This window comes from Oncorhynchus masou, unplaced genomic scaffold (genome assembly GCF_036934945.1).
Source record: "Oncorhynchus masou masou isolate Uvic2021 unplaced genomic scaffold, UVic_Omas_1.1 unplaced_scaffold_1607, whole genome shotgun sequence".
Lineage (NCBI taxonomy): Eukaryota > Metazoa > Chordata > Actinopteri > Salmoniformes > Salmonidae > Oncorhynchus > Oncorhynchus masou.
The window spans coordinates 27,804-42,500 of NW_027006161.1; the positions used below are offsets into that span (position 1 = coordinate 27,804).

A 14,697-nucleotide genomic window follows, 5' to 3' on the forward strand; every position below is an offset into this window, starting at 1 on the left:
CCCTGACCCGCACATACTACTGGTGAGTAACCCTGACCCACACATACTACTGGTGAGTAACCCTGACCCTCACATACTACTGGTGAGTAACCCTGACCCACACATACTACTGGTGAGTAACCCTGACCCACACATACTACTGGTGAGTAACTCTGACCCACACATACGGGTGGGGAATAACCCTGACCCACACATACTACTGGTGAGTAACCCTGACCCACACATACAGGTAGTGAATAACCCTGACATTAACCTCACATACAGGTAGTGAATAACCCTGACCTTAACCCTCACATACAGGTAGTGAATAACCCTGACCTTAACCCTCACATACAGGTAGTGAATAACCCTGACCTTAACCCTCACATACAGGTAGTGAATAACCCTGACCCACACATACAGGTAGTTAATAACCCTGACCTTAACCTCACATACAGGTAGTGAATAGCCCTGACCTTAACCCTCACATACAGGTAGTGAATAACCCTGACCTTAACCTCACATACAGGTAACCCTTGAATAACCCTGACCTTAACCTCACATACAGGAAGTGATTGTGTTATGAAGACATCTCTGTTGCTGCTAACTGCCAAGTCTCTGCTTGGACCAGTGGTTCTCAGTCTCTACATGAGGGACCACAATTATTTAAAAAGGACATTTTTGAATCTTACACACTTTTTTAGATTTAATTATCCTAAATTGAACTACTCTAACTCTGTGTGTGTTCTTTATTTTCCTGTTCTGGGTTTGTGTGATTAATTTCCTGTTCTGGGTTTGTGTGATTAATTTCCTGTTCTGGGTTTGTGTGATTAATTTCCTGTTCTGGGTTTGTGTGATTAATTTCCTGTTCTGTGTTTGTGTGATTAATTTCCTGTTCTGGGTTTGTGTGATTCATTTCCTGTTCTGGGTTTGTGTGATTAATTTCCTGTTCTGGGTTTGTGTGATTAATTTCCTGTTCTGGGTTTGTGTGAGGTAAACTTGGACCTTGTGCTTACTTTGTTTTCACCAACAGAAAGTGGAGGAGGTGTGTGCAATGCTTCTGATGGAACCATTTACCGGCTGTCATGAGTTTGTCAGTCCTCTGTCTTACATGGCTAGCTGCTCCAACGACCTCTGTCTGTAAGTACTGACTAGTCACCAACGACCTCTGTCTTACATGGCTAGCTGCTCCAACGACCTCTGTCTGTAAGTACTGACTAGTCACCAACGACCTCTGTCTTACATGGCTAGCTGCTCCAACGACCTCTGTCTATAAGTACTGACTAGTCACCAACGACCTCTGTCTTACATGGCTAGCTGCTCCAACGACCTCTGTCTATTAGTACTGACTAGTCACCAACGACCTCTGTCTTACATGGCTAGCTGCTCCAACGACCTCTGTCTGTAAGTACTGACTAGTCACCAACGACCTCTGTCTTACATGGCTAGCTGCTCCAACGACCTCTGTCTGTTAGTAATAACTAGTCACCAACGACCTCTATCTGTAAGTACTGACTAGTCACCAACGACCTCTGTCTCTAAGTACTGACTAGTCACCAACGACCTCTGTCTGTAAGTACTGACTAGTCACCAACGACCTCTGTCTTATGGCTAGCTGCACCAACGACCTAAGTACTGACTAGTCACCAACGACCTCTGTCTCTAAGTACTGACTAGTCACCAACGACCTCTGTCTCTAAGTACTGACTAGTCACCAACGACCTCTGTCTGTAAGTACTGACTAGTCACCAACGACCTCTGTCTATAAGTACTGACTAGTCACCAACGACCTCTGTCTATAAGTACTGACTAGTCACCAACGACCTCTGTCTATAAGTACTGACTAGTCACCAACGACCTCTGTCTGTAAGTACTGACTAGTCACCAACGACCTCTGTCTATAAGTACTGACTAGTCACCAACGACCTCTGTCTTACATGGCTAGCTGCTCCAACGACCTCTGTCTGTTAGTACTGACTAGTCACCAACGACCTCTGTTATTAATAACTAGTCACCAACGACCTCTGTTAGTAATGACTAGTCACGAACGACCTCTGTCTGTTAGTACTGACTAGTCACCAACGACCTCTGTTATTAATAACTAGTCACCAACGACCTCTGTTATTAATAACTAGTCACCAACGACCTCTGTTATTAATAACTAGTCACCAACGACCTCTGTTATTAATAACTAGTCACCAACAACTTCTGTTAGTAATAACTAGTCACCAACGACCTCTGTTAGTAATAACTAGTCACCAACGACCTCTGTTAGTAATAACTAGTCACCAACGACCTCTGTCTGTAAGTACTGACTAGTCACCAACGACCTCTGTCTTACATGGCTAGCTGCTCCAACGACCTCTGTCTGTAAGCACTGACTAGTCACCAACGACCTCTGTCTTACATGGCTAGCTGCTCCAACGACCTCTGTCTGTAAGTACTGACTAGTCACCAACGACCTCTGTTAGTAATAACTAGTCACCAACGACCTCTGTCTATTAGTACTGACTAGTCACCAATGACCTCTGTCTTACATGGCTAGCTGCTCCAACGACCTCTGTCTGTAAGCACTGACTAGTCACCAACGACCTCTGTCTTACATGGCTAGCTGCTCCAACGACCTCTGTCTGTAAGTACTGACTAGTCACCAACGACCTCTGTCTTACATGGCTAGCTGCTCCAACGACCTCTGTCTCTAAGTACTGACTAGTCACCAACGACCTCTGTCTGTAAGTACTGACTAGTCACCAACGACCTCTGTCTATTAGTACTGACTAGTCACCAACGACCTCTGTCTATTAGTACTGACTAGTCACCAACGACCTCTGTCTGTTAGTAATGACTAGTCACCAACGACCTCTGTCTATTAGTACTGACTAGTCACCAACGACCTCTGTCTATTAGTACTGACTAGTCACCAACGACCTCTGTCTGTTAGTAATGACTAGTCACCAACGACCTCTGTCTGTAAGTACTGACTAGTCACCAACGACCTCTGTCTCTAAGTACTGACTAGTCACCAACGACCTCTGTCTATAAGTACTGACTAGTCACCAACGACCTCTGTCTGTAAGTACTGACTAGTCACCAACGACCTCTGTCTATAAGTACTGACTAGTCACCAACGACCTCTGTCTCTAAGTACTGACTAGTCACCAACGACCTCTGTCTGTTAGTACTGACTAGTCACCAACGACCTCTGTCTGTTAGTAATGACTAGTCACCAACGACCTCTGTCTGTAAGTACTGACTAGTCACCAACGACCTCTGTCTATAAGTACTGACTAGTCACCAACGACCTCTGTCTGTAAGTACTGACTAGTCACCAACGACCTCTGTCTATAAGTACTGACTAGTCACCAACGACCTCTGTCTCTAAGTACTGACTAGTCACCAACGACCTCTGTCTGTTAGTACTGACTAGTCACCAACGACCTCTGTCTGTTAGTACTGACTAGTCACCAACGACCTCTGTCTGTAAGTACTGACTAGTCACCAACGACCTCTGTCTGTTAGTAATGACTAGTCTCCAACGACCTCTGTCTGTAAGTACTGACTAGTCACCAACGACCTCTGTCTGTTAGTAATGACTAGTCACCAACGACCTCTGTCTCTAAGTACTGACTAGTCACCAACGACCTCTGTCTGTAAGTAATAACTAGTCACCAACGACCTCTGTCTGTAAGTACTGACTAGTCACCAACGACCTCTGTCTGTAAGTACTGACTAGTCACCAACGACCTCTGTCTGTTAGTAATAACTAGTCACCAACGACCTCTGTCTCTAAGTACTGACTAGTCACCAACGACCTCTGTCTGTAAGTACTGACGAGTCACCAACGACCTCTGTTAGTACTGACTAGTCACCAACGACCTCTGTTAGTAATAACTAGTCACCAACGACCTCTGTTAATATTAACTAGTCACCAACGACCTCTGTTAGTATTAACTAGTCTACAAATACTACAACTAGGAACATTACTATAATCATTTTTGTACGTGATGAAAACTGCAAAATGGATACTTCTTCATCCCTTCCACTGTAAGTGTTTTGTACGTGTTCTAAACTACATCCCTTCTCTGTAAGTGTTTTGTACATGTTCTAAACTACATCCCTTCTCTGTAAGTGTTTTGTACCTGTTCTAAACTACATCCCTTCTCTGTAAGTGTTTTGTATGTGTTCTAAACTACATCCCTTCTCTGTAAGTGTTTTGTACGTGTTCTAAACTACATCCCTTCTCTGTAAGTGTTTTGTATGTGTTCTAAACTACATCCCTTCTCTGTAAGTGTTTTGTATGTGTTCTAAACTACATCCCTTCTCTGTAAGTGTTTTGTACATGTTCTAAACTACATCCCTTCTCTGTAAGTGTTTTGTATGTGTTCTAAACTACATCCCTTCTCTGTAAGTGTTTTGTATGTGTTCTAAACTACATCCCTTCTCTGTAAGTGTTTTGTACCTGTTCTAAACTACATCCCTTCTCTGTAAGTGTTTTGTATGTGTTCTAAACTACATCCCTTCTCTGTAAGTGTTTTGTACATGTTCTAAACTACATCCCTTCTCTGTAAGTGTTTTGTACATGTTCTAAACTACATCCCTTCCACTGTAAGTGTTTTGTATGTGTTCTAAACTACATCCCTTCCTCTGTAAGTGTTTTGTAGGTATTCTAAACTACATCCCTTCTCTGTAAGTGTTTTGTAGGTATTCTAAACTACATCCCTTCTCTGTAAGTGTTTTGTAGGTATTCTAAACTAAATCCCTTCTCTGTAATTGTTTTGTACGTGTTCTAAACTACATCCCTTCTCTGTAAGTGTTTTGTACGTGTTCTAAACTACATCCCTTCTCTGTAAGTGTTTTGTATGTGTTCTAAACTACATCCCTTCTCTGTAAGTGTTTTGTATGTGTTCGAAACTACATCCCTTCTCTGTAAGTGTTTTGTACGTGTTCTAAACTACATCCCTTCTCTGTAAGTGTTTTGTATGTGTTCTAAACTACATCCCTTCTCTGTAAGTGTTTTGTACCTGTTCTAAACTACATCCCTTCTCTGTAAGTGTTTTGTATGTGTTCTAAACTACATCCCTTCTCTCTAAGTGTTTTGTACATGTTCTAAACTACATCCCTTCTCTGTAAGTGTTTTGTACATGTTCTAAACTACATCCCTTCCACTGTAAGTGTTTTGTATGTGTTCTAAACTACATCCCTTCCTCTGTAAGTGTTTTGTAGGTATTCTAAACTACATCCCTTCTCTGTAAGTGTTTTGTAGGTGTTCTAAACTACATCCCTTCTCTGTAAGTGTTTTGTATTCTAAACTAAATCCCTTCTCTGTAATTGTTTTGTATGTGTTCTAAACTACATCCCTTCTCTGTAAGTGTTTTGTACATGTTCTAAACTACATCCCTTCTCTGTAAGTGTTTTGTACATGTTCTAAACTACATCCCTTCCACTGTAAGTGTTTTGTATGTGTTCTAAACTACATCCCTTCTCTGTAAGTGTTTTGTGCGTGTTCTAAACTACATCCCTTCTCTGTAAGTGTTTTGTAGGTATTCTAAACTACATCCCTTCTCTGTAAGTGTTTTGTATCCTACATCCCTTCTCTGTAAGTGTTTTGTAGGTATTCTAAACTACATCCCTTCTCTGTAAGTGTTTTGTAGGTATTCTAAACTAATCCCTTCTCTGTAAGTGTTTTGTAGGTATTCTAAACTAAATCCCTTCTCTGTAATTGTTTTGTACGTGTTCTACATCCCTTCTCTGTAAGTGTTTTGTAGGTATTCTAAACTCATCCTTCTCTGTAAGTGTTTTGTATGTGTTCTAAACTACATCCCTTCTCTGTAAGTGTTTTGTACGTGTTCTAAACTACATCCCTTCTCTGTAAGTGTTTTGTATGTGTTCTAAACTACATCCCTTCTCTGTAAGTGTTTTGTATGTGTTCTAAACTACATCCCTTCTCTGTAAGTGTTTTGTATGTGTTCGAAACTACATCCCTTCTCTGTAAGTGTTTTGTACGTGTTCTAAACTACATCCCTTCTCTGTAAGTGTTTTGTATGTGTTCTAAACTACATCCCTTCTCTGTAAGTGTTTTGTACCTGTTCTAAACTACATCCCTTCTCTGTAAGTGTTTTGTATGTGTTCTAAACTACATCCCTTCTCTCTAAGTGTTTTGTACATGTTCTAAACTACATCCCTTCTCTGTAAGTGTTTTGTACATGTTCTAAACTACATCCCTTCCACTGTAAGTGTTTTGTATGTGTTCTAAACTACATCCCTTCCTCTGTAAGTGTTTTGTAGGTATTCTAAACTACATCCCTTCTCTGTAAGTGTTTTGTAGGTATTCTAAACTACATCCCTTCTCTGTAAGTGTTTTGTAGGTATTCTAAACTAAATCCCTTCTCTGTAATTGTTTTGTACGTGTTCTAAACTACATCCCTTCTCTGTAAGTGTTTTGTACGTGTTCTAAACTACATCCCTTCTCTGTAAGTGTTTTGTACGTGTTCTAAACTACATCCCTTCCACTGTAAGTGTTTTGTATGTGTTCTAAACTACATCCCTTCTCTGTAAGTGTTTTGTGCGTGTTCTAAACTACATCCCTTCTCTGTAAGTGTTTTGTACCTGTTGTAAACTATATCCCTTCCTCTGTAAGTATTTTGTAGGTGTTGTAAAGCTTCAGTGTAAAATCCTGTCTCCCTGTCGACCTGTCTTTGGCTTCTGTTCAGTGAAAGAGTCGTATTCTGTTTTTTTATCTTGCCCTGAATGAAGGTCGGGTCCCAACGGTGATGTGGTATGCCAGGTGTTCACGGAGTATGCCCGGGCCTGTGCCCACGCCGACCACCCACTGACGGACTGGCGGACTCACATACCACAGTGTGGTAGGTTCCCTTCATAACGTTATTTACCCAAACCCTCATGCAGGATTCACTGTAGTTAGTTTTAGTGCAGATAATTAAGTGCCGTTTCAGTTGGCTTGTTGCCCCCCAAAAAACATTCCTTCAAGTCACACATGGTATGTAATTACACGAAACAAACCCCCAAGACAAATGTAATGTCAAACATTTGTAACGTTACCTCCTGTCTCGTGATGTCACTTCATGTCCCGCTAATGTCACTTCCTGTCTTGTGATGTTACCTCCTGTCTCACGGTGTCACTTCCTGTCTTGTGATGTTACTTCCTGTCTCGTGATATCACTTCATGTCCCGCTAATGTCACTTCCTGTCTTGTGATGTTACATCCTGTCTCACAGTGTCACTTCCTGTCTTGTGATGTTACCTCCTGTCTCGTGATATCACTTCATGTCCCGCTAATGTTACTTCCTGTCTTGTGATGTTACATCCTGTCTCACGGTGTCACTTCCTGTCTTGTGATGTTACTTCCTGTCTCGTGATATCACTTCATGTCCCGCTAATGTCACTTCCTGTCTTGTGATGCTACATCCTGTCTCACGGTGTTACTTCCTGTCTTGTGATGCTACATCCTGTCTCACGGTGTCACTTCCTGTGTTCCCCAGCGATGCCGTGCCCTCCCGGTCTGCAGTATAAGGAGTGCATCACCTGCTGCCCTGTGTCCTGTAACATGGACAGAATGTGCTTTGACAACAAGCTGCAGTGTCTAGACGGATGCTACTGTCCCGACGGTGAGACTTACGCTCCTGTTGTTGATTACTGTTACTTTACTTTGAAATACTCTTACATTAAAGGCACTGCGACATGAAGAAGGCCTGTGAGCCGTGACGCGTTGGTGCCTTTCTCTGTTTCGAACATGGAATCGAGGCTGAAATAATATAATAAATAATAATATAATAATAATAATAAAATAAAGTACTTCCGTTTGTTTTTGAAGTTTGATGCTTTTACACAGCTGAAACTTTGTTTGTTTGTTTTTGAAGTATGATGCTTCTACACAGCTGCAACTTGTTTAGTTTGTTATTCCCGTTCTCCCATGAGCACCTCTCTTTGTCTTCACAGGTGATTCCAAAGCAGCGCTCCCTCTTTTGTCTTGCATTTTGAAGACTTTATAAAATAAGACTTTATAAAATAAGACTTTATAAAATAAGACTTTATAAAGTAATACTTTATAAAATAAGACTTTATAAAATAATTATTTTTAAAATAATACTTTATAAAATAATACTTTATTAAATAAGACTTTATTAAATAATTATTTATAAAATAAGACTTTATAAAATAAGACTTTATAAAATAAGACTTTATAAAATTAGACGTTATAAAACAAGACTTTATAAAATAAGACTTTATAAAATAAAACTTTATAAAATAGACTTTATAAAACAAGACTTTATAAAATAAGACTTTATAAAGGGGTTGGAAAGAGTTTAGTAGAAGTCGTTTCATACCGTTAGTCATTTGTTTGTGGATAGTTTCTGAATCATTAATAAACAGTTAATAACGAATTGGTTAATTTCAATTAACGAGTTAAAACATTAGTTCTAAAGGTGTAAAATCTACTTATTACCCCTTTACAAACCACCTGTCTTCTACACTCTCCCCATATCCCCTCTCCCTGAGTTAGACCTATTAGAGACCCATATTCCAACCCATCTCTCAATGTCTAGACTAACTGAATTCTCTGTCTGTCTCCTATTCCTCTCTCTGTCTGAATGTGTCTCTCCCAGACCTGATCTATGAGGAGGGAAGTTGTGTGAAGGCCTCAGACTGTCCCTGTGAATACCACGGCATGGTCTACCCCTTCGGACAGACCGTTCAGGAGGAGTGTAACAACTGGTAGGACATCTCTCTATGATCTCATCTCTCTATCATCTCTCTATCATCTACTCTCTCTGTAATCTCTCTATCATCTCATCTCTCTACCATCTCCTCTCTCTATAATATCTCTCTCATCTCTATATCATCTCTCTATGATCTCATCTCTCTATCATCTCTCTATCATCTACTCTCTCTGTAATCTCTCTCTCATATCTATATCATCTCTCTCTCTATCATCTCTCAATCATCTCATCTCTCTATCATCACATCTCTCTATCTTGTCTGTATCATCTCATCTCTCTATCATCTCATCTCTCTATCATCTCATTGAATCTATCATCTCATCTCTCTATGATCTCACTATGATCTCATCTCTCAATCATCTCATCTCTATAATCCCTCTCTCATCTCTATATCATCTCTCTATCATCTCTTTATCATCTCTCTATCATCTCATCTCTATCATCTACTCTCTCTATAATTTCTCTCTCATCTCTATATCATCTCTTTATCATCTGATCTCTCTATCATCTCTCCTCTCTATCATCTCATTATCATCTCTCTATCATCTCTCCTCTCTATCATCTCATCTCTCATCTCTCTATCATCTCTCTATGATCTCTTTATCTTCTCATCTCTCTATCATCTCATCTATCATCTCTCTATGATCTCTCCTCTCCTCTCTATCATCTCATCTCTTTATCATCTCATCTCTTTATCATCTCATCTATCACATCATCTCTCTATCATCTCATCTCTTTGTCATCTCATCTCTCTATGATCTCATCTCTTTATCTTCTCATCTCTCTATCATCTCATCTATCATCTCTCTATGATCTCCCTATGATCTCTCTATCATCTCTCTGTCATCTCTTTATCATCTCATCTCTCTATCATCTCGCTATTATCTCTATGTCATCTCTTTATCATCTAATTTCTTTATCATCTCATCTCTCTATCACCTCATCTCTCTATCATCTCTCTATCATCTCTCTATCATCTCTCTATGATCTCATCTCTTTATCTTCTCTTCTCTCTATCATCTCTCTGTCATCTCTTTATCATCTAATTTCTCTAGTCACCCCATCTCTCTATCATCTCTCTATGATCTAATCTCTTTATCTTCTCATCTCTCTATCATCTCATCTATCATCTCTCTATCATCTCTCTATCATCTCTCCTCGCCTAGTGGTTAGAGCGTTGGGCTAGTAACCGGAAGGTTGCAAGTTCAAATCCCCGAGCTGACAAGGTACAAATCTGTCGTTCTGCCCCTGAACAGGCAGTTAACCCGCTGTTCCTAGGCCGTCATTGAAAATAAGAATTTGTTCTTAACTGACTTGCCTAGTTAAATAAAGGTAAAAAAAAGAAAAGAAATCTCATCTCTTTATCATCTCATCTCTCTATAATCTCATCTCTCTATCATCTCTCTATGATCTCTCTATCATCTCATCCTTCATTACAAAAATGGCAAATCCAAAAGGTGGTAGGAATAGCACAAAAAAGCCTCAAGAGATACTCAAAAACCAAAAACAGAATTCCACAAGTGCATCCATCGGAATCGACAAGAAAACACAGAACACTAGGGCTGGGTGCTAACATACAAACACAGAGCACAGAACTGAGGGAAACTAAGGGTTTAAATACAATCAGGGAAAAACGAGGCACAGGTGCAAATAATAATGGGGAACAAGGGAAAAAACATAAGGTCAAAAAGCACAATGGGGGCATCTAGTGACCAAAACCCGGAACAACCCTGGCCAAATCCTGACAGAATCCCCCTAGGAACGGCTCCTGACGTTCCTACCAGCTCTCTCAGGGTGGAGGGCCCTGAACTGACGAATGAGGTCAGGATCCAGGATGTCTTTGGCAGGAACCCAGGAGCGCTCCTCGGGACCGTAGCCTTCCCAGTCCACCAGATACTGCCAGGACCGCTGCACCCGGCGGGAATCCAGTATCCGATGGACGGTATAAGCCGGCTGGCCTCCAATGACACGAGGCGGAGGGGGAGGTCTGTCTGCCGGGACAAGGGGAGAAAAAACAACAGGTTTTAACAATGAAATGTGAAATGTGGGATTAATCTTAAGGGATCTGGGTAAGTGTAGGCGATAAGAAACTGGGTTAACTCTCCTGGCAACCTTGAAGGGACCGATGTATTTTTGGGACAGCTTGCGAGACTCCACCCGTAGAGGTAAGTCTCTTGTGGAGAGCCAGACTCTCTGGCCGGGGCGCAGGGTAGGCCCGGGTCGGCGACGTCTGTTGGCTTGTTGTTGGTACCTCTGTGAGGAACGCATAAGATTAAGACGGGTCTTCCTCCACATAAGCCGACAGCGTCTGACGAACTTCAAGGCTGAAGGCACTCTGACTTCTGCCTCCTGGTCCGGGAACAATGGAGGAGCATAGCCAAACTGACACTCGTGCAAGGGACATACCAGTGGAGGAGGAGCGCAAGGTGTTGTGCGCGTATTCGGCCCAAACAATAAAGGATGACCATGTGGACGGGTTGTCACGAGTCATATATCGGAGGGTGGTTTCCAGCTCTTGATTCATCCTCTCTGTTTGGCCGTTGGACTCCGGATGGTACCCTGAAGATAGACTGGCAGAAGCCCCCATGAGTTGGCAGAAGGCCTTCCAAAACCTTGAGGCGAACTGGGGACCTCTGTCAGAAACCATATCTTGAGGAATGCCAAAGACTCGGAACACATGATTAATTACCAACTCAGCCGTTTCCTTGGCAGAAGGTAACTTAGTCAGAGGGACGAACCTGGCCGCCTTTGAAAACCTGTCGATTATGACTAGGATAGTAGTATTGCCATGGGATGGAGGAAGTCCAGTAATAAAGTCCAATGAGATATGGGACCAGGGTCTGTGGGGAACAGGTAAAGGGTGAAGGAGTCCTTGAGGGCGGAGGTGAGAAGATTTGCCCTGGCAGCACACGGGACAGGCATTGACGAAAGTGGCAACGTCTTCTCTTATGGTAGGCCACCAGAACTTACGCTGGATGAACTCCAAGGTGCGACCTACGCCCGGATGACAGGTGAGGCGAGAGGAGTGCCCCCACAGAAGGACCTGAGTCCTCACTGCCTTGGGGACAAACAACCGATTGGCAGGACCTCCTTTCGGGTCCGGTTCGCTAGCTTGAGCACGTCTCACGGTATCCTCAACTTGCCACGAGATCGGAGCCACAATCTTAGCAGCAGGAAGGACAGGCATGTCCGTGTCATCTCGAATGGCAGGAGCGTAGACTCGGGACAGGGCATCCGGTTTGAGATTCTTCGACCCGGGCCGATAGGTGAGGATAAACTGGAATCGATTGAAGAAAAGAGACCATCTAGCTTGTCTAGAGTTCAACCGCTTCGCCTGCTGGATATACTCCAGATTTTTGTGGTCCGTAAGCACTTGAAACTGTTGAGAAGCCCCCTCGAGCCAGTGTCTCCATTCCTTCAATGCCATCTTAATCGCTAGGAGTTCACGATCCCCCACATCGTAGTTCCTCTCAGTCGGGGTAAGCCGGTGTGAGAAGAAAGCGCACGGATGAAGCTTCTTGTCTTCACCCCTCTGAGACAGGACAGCTCCAACACCAACCTCTGATGCGTCTACCTCCACCACAAATGGTTCATCCGTAGTCGGTAGTATCAGGATGGGAGCAGAGAGAATGCGCTGCTTGAGTCCTTGGAAGGCCGTCTCAGCTTCTCTTCCCCACAAAAACCTTGCATTGCCACCCTTGGTTAAAGCTGAGAGAGGGGCTGCCACCAAGCTGAAGTTCTTGATGAACTTGCGGTAAAAGTTTGTGAAGCCCAGGAAACGCTGAACTTCCTTAACGGATTTGGGGGTGGGCCAATCCGCTACCGCCCCTACCTTCCTGGGGTCCATTTGGACTCGACCGGGCTCCACTACAAATCCCAGGAATTGTACTCGGGATGAATGGAATTCACATTTTTCCGGCTTAACGTACAGATGGCTGTCCAGGAGGCGTTTGAGTACTTGTCTGACATACTTAGTGTGTTCTTGAAGGGAGCTCGAAAAGATGAGGATGTCATCCAAGTAAACGAACACAAATATGTTAAGCATATCCCTAAGCACATCGTTTATGAGCGCTTGGAACACCGCTGGTGCGTTGGTCAGGCCGAAGGGCATCACCAAGTATTCATAGTGACCAGTAGGCGTGTTGAAAGCGGTCTTCCACTCGTCACCAGGTCTGATCCGCACAAGATGGTATGCGTTCCGCAGGTCAAGCTTAGTGAAAACAACTGCTTCCTGGAGCAGCTCGAAGGCTGTGGCCATAAGGGGTAGCGGGTAACGGTTACGGACGGTTATGGCATTGAGTCCCCGGTAGTCGATGCAAGGACGTAATCCACCGTCTTTCTTGGCCACAAAGAAAAAACCCTGCTCCCGCCGGGGAGGTGGATGGACGCATGAGGCCTGCTTCCAGAGCGTCCTTGATGTAGGTATCCATAGCAGCTCGTTCGGGTGGAGATAGGGAAAAGATCCGACCCCTGGGGGGCAAGTGCCCGGAAACAGGTCGATGGGGCAATCGTAAGGTCTATGGGGTGGTAGCATGGTGGCCCTCTGTTTGCTAAACACCAGTTTGAGGTCATGGTAACACTCGGGAACTCGGGTCAGATCGATGGATTCTAAAGACTCGGGAGTAGAACTCGGGAATTCTGGAAAATACAAGTAGCTTGGCACGTAGGACCCCACTGCTTGATAGTGCCCACAGACCAGTCGATGTGAGGGTTATGGCTGTGAAGCCAGGGGTATCCAAGGACGAGAGGGAACTCGGAACAGGAGATCAAATGAAAGTTCATCAATTCCTGGTGTTGTGAAACTGAAAGTCGCAAGGAGGTAGTGACATGAGTGACAAGTCCAGATCCCAAAGGGCTTCCATCCAATGTAGTGACCCTCATGGGTTCACTTAGAGGTTCAGAGGGAACGCCATTCTTCTTCGCCCAGACACCATCCATGAAGTTACCTGCGGCTCCAGAGTCTACCAAGGCTTGAAGGTGAAGCTTGTGGTTGTCCCAGGAGAGGGTGACTGGAATGAGCAGACTGGAGTTGGACGGATGGGAGGAGGTTATGTTTCCCGTTACAGTTCCCCCGGTCTGTACGGGACAGAGCGTTTCCCTGGAGCCCGGGACACGTGGAATGGAAATGGCCCGGTTTGCCGCAATATAGACAGCGTCGCTCCTCATACGGCGGTCTCTCTCAGCCTGGGAGATGCGTCCAATCTGCATGGGTTCCGATGGAGCCAGCGAGGATAAAGGTGGGGACTCGGAGCTGGGACTGATAGGGGCTAGAGGTCTACGGTTGAGTTCTCTCTCTCTCAGACGCTGGTCAATGCGTGAGGCCAACTTGATCAGGGACTCGAGATTGTCCGGTGGTTCCCGAGTGGCCAGTTCATCTTGGATAGTGTCGGAAAGGCCTTTCAGAAAGCACACCGTGAGCGCCTCGTTGTTCCAGCCACTTGCTGCTGCCACCGTGCGGAACTGGATGGCATAGTCCGTCACGCTGCGCCAACCTTGGTGGAGAGTCAGGAGCTGTTTGGCTGAGTCAGAACCACTGCTTGGGCCTTAAACACTCGTTTGAATTCCTCAGCAACGGCAGAGTAGCTGGCACAGCAGGAACTATGGGCATCCCACACAGCAGTAGCCCAGGCCAGGGCTTTTTCCGACAGCAGGGTGATGATATAAGCGATCTTAGACCGGTCGGTGGGAAACGCCGAGGGTTGTAGCTCAAAGGAGAGAAAACATTGGGTGAGAAACCCTTTACAAGCACTTGGATCACCTGAGAACCGTTGGGGAGGTGGAAGACGAGGTTCGGCCAGGGGGTTAACTGCCATGGGTACGTGAATCTGAGGTACTGGGACGGGAACTGTTGCCGGGGTAAGACGATCAGATATTTGCTTAATGGAAGTCAGCATCTCCGACAGAAGATGAGAATGTCTAGCCATTAAGGCCTCTTGCTGAACCAGGGCGGCTTCGTGGCGTTGGACAGTCTCCTGGTGGT

At 44.1% G+C, this 14,697-nt stretch overlaps 1 protein-coding gene across 1 annotated transcript in view; it reads left to right on the top strand.

Annotated features, from left to right (window-relative positions):
- Positions 1-14,697, top strand: part of LOC135531501 (otogelin-like) — a gene marked incomplete at its 3' end in the record, with an annotated part of 128,424 nt that overhangs the window by 24,620 nt on the left and 89,107 nt on the right. The window contains 4 exon segments of the mRNA XM_064959530.1: positions 1,013-1,119; positions 6,733-6,842; positions 7,479-7,604; positions 8,604-8,712. Coding sequence (XP_064815602.1) covers positions 1,013-1,119; positions 6,733-6,842; positions 7,479-7,604; positions 8,604-8,712 — 452 coding nt within the window.